The sequence below is a fragment of the Triticum urartu genome, unplaced genomic scaffold (genome assembly GCF_003073215.2).
Source record: "Triticum urartu cultivar G1812 unplaced genomic scaffold, Tu2.1 TuUngrouped_contig_6067, whole genome shotgun sequence".
In the NCBI taxonomy this organism is placed as follows: domain Eukaryota; kingdom Viridiplantae; phylum Streptophyta; class Magnoliopsida; order Poales; family Poaceae; genus Triticum; species Triticum urartu.
This window is the reverse complement of record NW_024116796.1, coordinates 1-8,810: the sequence shown is the minus strand read 5'-3', so window position 1 is coordinate 8,810 and position 8,810 is coordinate 1. Positions and strand designations below refer to the sequence as shown.

The window sequence follows — 8,810 nt, the reverse complement described above, 5'->3', positions numbered from 1 at the left end:
CCCCCCCCCCTCCCTCGCGGCCCCCACCCGGCCTCCTCGACGCCGCCGACTTCACCTACTCCTTCGTGCCCAAGCCCAAGGAGGGGTGGCTCAGCCCCTGGCACCCCCGCGACGTCCGCGACGGCCGCGTCCTCCTCGACTGCAGGGTCCCGGGGAGAACCTTCAGATCCGCCCTCGCCGTGTGCGACCCCTTGTCGCGCCGCTACGTGCTGCTGCCGCCCGTGCCCGATGACGCCATAACCGCCCAGGAAGGACGCCCGGCTGAATTGGCGCCAGTCCTCGCCCCCGTCGGTGACCATGAGGATGAGACGTCGTTCAGGGTGATATGCATAGCGCACTACAGAACCAAGGTTGTCGCGTTCGTCTTCTCGTCCGTTACTCGGCAATGGTGTATAGCTGCATCTCCCAGCTGGAGCTCTTTGGGCACAGACCGCCCCCATGGGCTGCAGAACTGTTCTGATTCGAGAGGTTGCCGCGGCATGTCAAGTTTCGACCATGTGCGTGGCTGCTTCTACTCGGCGTCGCCTTGGATGGACAAATTTCTTGTTCTGGATACACGGAGAATGGAGTTTTCCACCATCAGCGATCACAGTGGTTTCCACGAGCTGCTCAGACGTCTGCCTGGCCAGCCACTTGCAGAACACGGTATGCATCACCGAACTCGGCCTGGCCAGACCAGAAGTCTGCCTGGCTTTGTAGTTGGTAGAGAAGGATCCCTTGAGTTGTTGTCTCTTGTTGGTGATCACAGTCCAAATGGATCGTTTTGTCTTGTTTATACCACTCAAAATAACAGCGAATCTCCCAAGGAATGGCGGCTGGAGAGTGTTATACCCTTGCCTGGCCAATATGACTATTTCACCGTTGGCGCAGCTGCGGGATTCTTATTTCTCGGAGGCACTACAGAATCTCAGCAGGACTGTCATGAAACTGAATGGGTGGATACTTGGGATATAGATTATTTTTCAGTGGAGGTCCGGACTTCAGAACTTAAGAAAATCTGTACGATGACAAAGCCATGCTTCAACCATGAACGTGTCCACCCATACTTCGGCTTCCCACCATCGTTGTCAAGACCGACTATATGAAGTTGTAAGCTTGTTCTCATACCAAGTGCTTGCTTATTTTCTGTAGATTCTCTCCTGTGAAATGGTAAATCTTATTCTGTTTCCGTTTGTGGTGTTTCGCTGTCCTAATTGTGCATGTAGGACGTTATTGGTTGATTCTGTTTATGTTGGGAGAATTTGTCAAAGTAGTGAAGATGGTCATGGTTTGTTTCTGACCTGTCCAACAAATGTCAAGTGACTGGGCAAGTAACGAAAAAATTTGTACTTGAAAGGCATTTATCCCACTAAATTTGCATGACCTGAAAAGCATTTTTGTACAAAATATATTACCTTTGAAAAACAGGGGAACTGGCTTGGTTTTCCTGGGTACACTACACCTCTGGTCCTCTGGTGGTAACCAGACCCAGACTGGTTTGATCATTGAGGAAATTGCACAAACCACCTACTTTTGGTGCTAGTTTTGCATAGAACACCTACTTTACAGATTTGTTGCACAAAACACCACATATTGGGGTAATTCGTTGCAACTAGGTCTAATCCACCATTTGGATGTGTTGACATGATTTCTGACAAGTGGGTCCAGTTTGTAAGTGCATCACGGCAAGAAAAACTTGCCGCATCAGCAGCCAACTGGAACTGTCAATATCTCACAATCCTTTGCTTCAATTGAGCTGGATTTTCCCCAGAATATTAGTGAGTGCATCTATGATTTATTGGGTTTTTTTAAATATTTTTTTAAAATGTTAAATTTCAACGAGTCAACTAACATTGCAAATATCTCACAAACTGTGGTCCAAATGAGCTGCCTTTTTTCGAGAGTAGTATTGCATACATGTGTGATTTACTGGAATTGTTCTGCATTTTTTTTTGAAAATTTTGATTTTTGAGTAAAAAAATTATGAGCCAATGTAAACTGCAGATATCTCATTATAATGTGATCCAAACCAGCTGAAACTTTCCAGATTCATTACTGGTTACAAATAGCTAATAGCACACCACAAATTTTCATGTGAAAAACATAAGATTGCTACACAAATATAAAATGATTCATAAATAGGCACAATATTCATAAAATAAACTCAGTAGCACCAAGATATGGCAGATATTGTCGCTGTCAGGCTTTAGCATCCAAGTGGCTGCCATAAAGCCATTATTGACATCATCAACTCTCACGTACCAAAATATTACCGCCATGAGGTGTTACCATCCAAGTAGTTGTCATGTGACCATTACAGACATCATCAAGTCGCACACACCAAAATATTACCGCCATGAGGTTTTAGCATCCAAATACTGGGCGATTTTGCAATGTTAGTTGACTTGTTTAATATTTTTGTTCAAATTTAACATTTTCGTAAAATGCAAAACAAACCAATAAATCATGTGTGCACTCAATAATATTCTAGAAAAAAATCAGCTCAATTGGAGCAAGAATTGTGAGATATTGATAGTTCTAGTTGGCTGCTGATGTGGCTGTTTTTTCTTGTCACGGATGCACTTACAAACTGAACCCACTTGTCAGGAATCATGTCAACGCACCCAAATGGTGGATTAGACCTAGCTGCAACAAATTACCTCAGAATGTGGTGTTTTGTGCAACAAACCTGTAAAGTGAGTGTTTTGTGCAAAACTAGCACCAATAGTAGGTGGTTTGTGCAATTTCCTCTTGATCATTGGGTCTAACTTTTTGCTGTCCAACTGTCGGTCCATGCTGTTTTTGATTATGCTAGTTTGAATTCCACCAATTGAGCCTATCCATGCCAAATCTCAGATGTGAAAGCTTGATTGTAGTTTACCAGTGTTGATGTTATATAAAAGCCAAGACCATCTATTGGAATGGTAGTGCATCTTATAGGGCTTAGTATTTACATATCTTTCGTTGGAAATGTTGATTCTTGAAAGAAGAATGTTGCTTGAGGGCCTTGAAGCTTTTATCTAGCATTGAAATGTTGCGTTTCTACTAATCTATTAGTAATATGTTTCAGAACTAGGATTACATGTACCTGGTGCTCCTGTAACACAAATGAGCAGCATGAGCAGCTTATGTGCCGTTTACTCTTTACTTGCCAGTTTTGCATAGTTGGTCTAATTTTTTATATTGCTCCCAAAATGTCATAAGATGGCCCTGGGATTAATTTGAGAGCACAGCGGAAACAACTATTTTTATTGCACCCACATTGGTTTTATTCTTTGTTGTAACTATTGATATCTGCAGGGATGAACCCATTTTGCTTTCGAGGTCTGTTATCTGGGCCATGCGTCTGCTGCGGATATACGGAACACGGTACTGCAAAAATGTCGGCTCGATGTAGCAATATTTGTTTGCAAATAGTGTTGTGTTTTGTTTTTGCGGGGGGTGGAAATAGTGTTATGTTGAATGTATTTAAGCAAAGACATGCTCTGGCTTTGTCTAGCATTGATGTGTGCATATACTGTTGTTGTGCTGGGACAATGGGCTTCACCACTGCGGTGACCTCGTGTATACCACTAGTAAGAGACATGTTGTGTTGAGAGAATCGCTACTTATTATTGTACTCCCTTCGTAAACTAATATAAGAGTGTTTAGATCACTACTTTAGTAATCTAAACGCTCTTATATTAGTTTACAGAGGGAGTATTTAATCTTCTCAACAAGTTTATCATCTATAGCTTTTATGCTCTAGGCCCTCATTTGCCTTTGGAGTGTTGTAGGAACTCTGTAATTTTCCATGAGGAATAGCTTGAGATATATTCTGACCTTGTAGAAAATCCATGTGTGTCCTACATGTTCCTTATTTCTCAAATTCTCAAAAATAATCTTGTGAATATCTGAAGAAATCTTGTTGCTTTACGTTTCATTTCTATTTTATTCTTATGCTTGCAGTTTTTGACTCATGTGTGCTTTGGTACATGTTTGTCACCCCATACAATTTTTGCGGGAACTTAACAACGAAAATAGAAGCCACAAAGGAGTAAATACAACTAGAGATGATACCCCACTTGTAGCTACGGGAATCAGTTGCAATTATTTAAATGAGATCTGGTTGTATGAAACAATTTAGATTAACAATATGAGATTTGAAACTAAAATACGTATAAGCTACTGATTATCGTATAGTTGTAAAATATATATTGAATATGAGTATCATCCATGATGCATTTTAAAGGTGTCTTTTTCATGAATTGTTGCGTGTGCATTAAAAATGTATCTTTTTCGTGCATTTTGGCATAGTGAGTTGACATGGTTGGATGTTAAAAGAATTTGGAGTTAGTGAGGACCAACTATTTAGCTTGTCGACATATTTGCATGGACAAGGTGGAATTTACTCTAAAATAAAATAAAAAGCAGAGCACTCCTATGACGTATTACCCTTATTAAAAATCTCGCTAGTGAATTATGCTACTGTAAAGAGAGAGAGAGAGAGAGCGAGAGAGAAGAAACTTGCTATCGCTAGTGCATGAATCTGAAGTATTTGGCGACGATGGCGTCGATGAGGATCTGGTAGCCCCTCTCGGTGGGGTGGTAGCTGTCCCAGAACAAGTACTTGGAGGGGTCCTTGCAGAGCGGGCTGGCGAAGTTGCAGAGCACGGCGGCGGCCAGCCCGATGTAGCCGCAGCACGCGTCGTGGGTGTTGTTCAGCCCGAACGCCTCCGGCCGGTAGATCACGTCGGCGAGGATGGTGTAGATGTCGACGTTCACCAGCGTGACCCCGGGGAGCCTGACGCCCAGCTTCGCCATCTCCTGCCCCACCCTGTGGTTGAAGAGCAGGGCGAGCTGGTTGCGGTCCGTGGCGCACTGCTTCCGGAGCCCGCCGGCGATCATGCGCTGCGACGGCAGGCACCCCACTGGCGGCGCCCCCACCAGCGCGATCCGCTTCGCGCCCAGGTCCGCCAGCGACTGCACGTAGACGATGGCCCGGCTCACCATGCTCTCCGCGTACCCGGGCTCCGTGATGCCGTCCGCGAAGGTGAAGTGCTCCACGATGTCGTTGCTGCCCGTCACGATGAAGTAGAGCGCCTTGTCGGGCACGCTGCCCCCGACCTTCTCCTTGTACTCCTGGAACAGCTGCAGCTGCCGCTCCATCGTCAGCGCCGACATGGTCCGGCACGTGGCGTTGTCGAAGCCGTTGCCCGCGGACGCGAAGCTCACCCCCGTCTTGAGCTCCTCGATGGAGAGCCCCTTCTTCAGGTACGGCGGCAGCAGCTCCTTCACGCCCAGCGCCGACGCTGCACGCACGCACGCATTTCCAAAACAAATTGATCCTTGGTTGTTTGGGAAAATATATTGTGAAAATACATTTCCATGGCAAAAGTACAGGGTAATGGATGGTACTTACCTAGGAGGTCGACGCTGATCTTGCCGTTGGAGAACCGGCCGGTGTGCTTGTGGCCGGGGAAGTCCTTGCCGTAGGGCGGGAAGTTGGAGCGGATGAACGTCCGGAGGTGGTTGTTGTTGCCCGTGTCGGCCACCGAGTCGCCGAACGCGAGGATCGCGGGGAACTTGGGCGGCCCGGCCGGCAAGCCCCCCCGCCGCAGGATGTGGCTGCGCCGTGACCGCGACTCCGGCGAGAACCAGCAGGGCGGAGATCACGCCGGACGCGGTGGCGACCGCCATGTGAGTGACAGAGAGAGGGAGAGCTCTGAGCCGGAACCACCGTGGACGTACGTACACCGCCCGAGATTTGTGACGCGGTGTGCATAAATAGGCCGCGCTGCTGCTCGTTTCACCAAGTGACTTCGTCTAAGGGAAAACGGCAGTTGCATGCGAGATCATGAAGAAGACCCGGTGTGCTCGCATGCATGCATGTCCTTGGCAGGGTTACATTTGTGCAAGGATGCGATACATGCTCCCTGTCTCTCTGGGTTTTTTCCTTCTTCGTCTCTGGATGAAGGCTAAATTTGCTCAAGTCTAGCCCGGGCCAGGGCAAGATGGAATGGCACTCTATATTAAAGGAAGCAGGTTGTAGGAATTCTGTTATGAACGATGCTATAAGTAAGGCGGTTTCTGTACAAATCCGCCCATTCATGCATTGGGGCAAAGTGTATAAGGGCATGTATAGTGGATGATAGGACAGTCTTATCTTAAGTCTTGCATGTGATTTGGACATGAGAGTAAAAGTATGTCTACAATAAGTTATAAGGGCAGGTGCAGTGGTTGATAAGACAGTTCTATGTTAAGCCTTGTATGTGATTTGGATATGAGAATATAAGTATGTCTAGTGATTTATCTCTTAGTCTTATCTTTAATAACTAGCTATTCTTAAAAAGTGGTGAGACATATTGTGTTAACACTACTAGAATTACACCCTGCGTCGAGTGTCAGAAAACGTCGAGTGCTACCCTAAGCAAAGATGCATTATTAGCATTGTTTTACGTCATCATACGCCAGAGAAGGCCCATGAATTATTCAATCTACTCTTCCTTTCAATCCTTTCAATCGAGGAGATTCTAAGGTATGAAATTTTTGAATATTCTAGGAAACATGAACAGTTTTTAAAACTCTGAACAGTTTTTTGAAAATTATGTCCACTTTCGAAAAAACGCAAATAAAATATGAAAGGAAACATCTTTTAAAATTCACAAACATTTTATGAGAACACCAACTTTTTTTATAAAAACATGAACATTATTTGAACATGTCAACATTTTTTTAAACCGGGAACATGTGTTGAAAATTCATAAGATTTTTAGAAAATGTGTATCTTTTATCCACAAAAATTATTTTTAATTTTGAAAATTTTACTAAAACATGAATATTTTTCAAATTTGGAGCATTTTTACAAATGCCATTTTCTTTTTAGAAATTCAGAACAATTTTTGAAAAACAATAGTTTTAAAGAAAAAATTGCAACTTTTAGCAAGTTCCTAATATTTTTCAAAATAGCAACAAAATTTTGGAATTATGAACATTTTCTAATATTTGTTTTTTTAATTCTGATTTTTTTGAATTTTTTTAATTTATGAATAAATTCTAAAAGAAAAACAAACTTGGAAGGGAAAAAGAGATAAGGAAAGGAGAATAAAATTAGAATTAAAATACATAAAAAAATAAAAAAGAGCCAGCCAATTATTGGTTGTCCTGCGGGAAACTCCGACTATTTGTCGTCCAGTGCGGAAAATAGAATTTTCTTAGCTGCCTGGCCAGAAAAATAAGTGGGCTAACTTCACTGGGCCACAGCGCGTGGCCCACATACAAAAATTCTTTGTCTAGTAGACAAACACATAAGAATTTAGTACCACATCGGGTAGAAAAAGGATCTTTTCGGCGGTGAACGGATGAAAGAATGGGCGGAACGCACCTTGCTTTATTAGTAGGTATCCCAAAGTTAACATTAACCCAAATTCATTTAATCGGTAACAGTGTTGAGATCTCCATATAATCCAAATTCCAGTTGCTCAAATTGTTTGTAACTAGGGACACGGCTAATCGATTTACTTTTCCCCACAAGACTCGATCGCCTCCGTTATAGTCCTCGCATTACCTGGTGTTTAAAAACTGGATGATCAAGACATAGTTTTTCCGTAGAGGTCCCCTTAACCATGGCCAGTACCCATTGTGACGCCCCCGATTTAATCGTACACTAATCATACACGCAAACGTGTACGATCAAGATCAGGGACTCACGGGAAGATATCACAACACAACTCTACAAATAAAATAAGTCATACAAGCATCATATTACAAGCCAGGGGCCTCGAGGGCTCGAATACAAGAACTCGATCATAGACGAGTCAGCGGAAGCAACAATATCTGAGTACAGACATGAGTTAAAAAAGTTTGCCTTAAGAAGGCTAGCACAAACTGGGATACAGATCGAAAGAGGCGCAGGCCTCCTGCCTGGGATCCTCCTAAACTACTCCTGAACGTCATCAGCGGCCTGCATGTTGTAGTAGGCACCTCCGGTGTAGTAGGAGTCGTCGTCGACGGTGGCGTCTGGCTCCTGGACTCCAGCATCTGGTTGCGACAACCAGATAGAAGGGAAAGGGGGGAAAAGAGGGAGAAAAGCAACCGTGAGTATTCATCCAAAGTACTCACAAGCAAGGAGCTACACTACATATGTATGCATTGGTATCAACTGGAATAAGGCTATTATATGTGGACTGAACTGCAGAAAGCCGGAGGGGGGTAGCTAGTCCTTTCGAAGACTACGCTTCTGGCAGCCTCCATCTTGCAGCATGTAGAAGAGAGTAGACTGAAGTCCTCCAAGTATCATCGCATAGCATAAACCTATCCGGCGATCCTCTCCTCGTCGCCCTGTTAGAGAGCGACCATCGGCTTGTATCTGGCACTTGGAAGGGTGTGTTTTATTAAGTATCCGGTTCTAGTTGTCATAAGGTCAAGGTACAACTCCAAGTCGTCCTGTTACCGAAGATCACGGCTATTCGAATAGATTAACTTCCCTGCAGGGGTGCACCACATAACCCAACACGCTCGATCCCATTTGGCCGGACACACTTTCCTGGGTCATGCCCGGCCTCGGAAGATCAACACGTCGCAGCCCCACCTAGACCAACAGAGAGGTCAGCACGCCGGTCTAAACCTAAGCGCACAGGGGTCTGGGCCCATCGCCCATAGCACACCTGCACGTTGCGAACGCGGCCGGAAGCAGAACTAGCCCCCTTAATACAAGAGCAGGCTTACGTTCCAATCCGGCGCGCGCCACTCAGTCGCTGACGTCACGAAGGCTTCGGCTGATACCACGACGCCGGGATACCCATAACTACTCCCACGTAGATGGTTAGTGCGTATAGACCAAATGGCCAAAC

The 8,810-nt window shown here is 44.8% G+C and overlaps 1 protein-coding gene and 1 pseudogene across 1 annotated transcript; one reads left to right on the top strand and one right to left on the bottom strand.

The window, feature by feature from the left end:
- Positions 1-31: 31 nt before the first annotated feature.
- LOC125530097 lies at positions 32-3,598 on the top strand (the record flags this gene model as incomplete). Its single annotated transcript, XM_048694489.1, is given in 2 exon segments — positions 32-1,089; positions 3,280-3,598. A coding segment is annotated over 1 exon segment (1,054 nt), but the record flags the coding sequence as incomplete, so codon positions are not given.
- Positions 3,599-3,750: 152 nt separating this feature from the next.
- On the bottom strand, positions 3,751-5,842 carry LOC125530098 (annotated as a pseudogene).
- Positions 5,843-8,810: the final 2,968 nt, after the last annotated feature.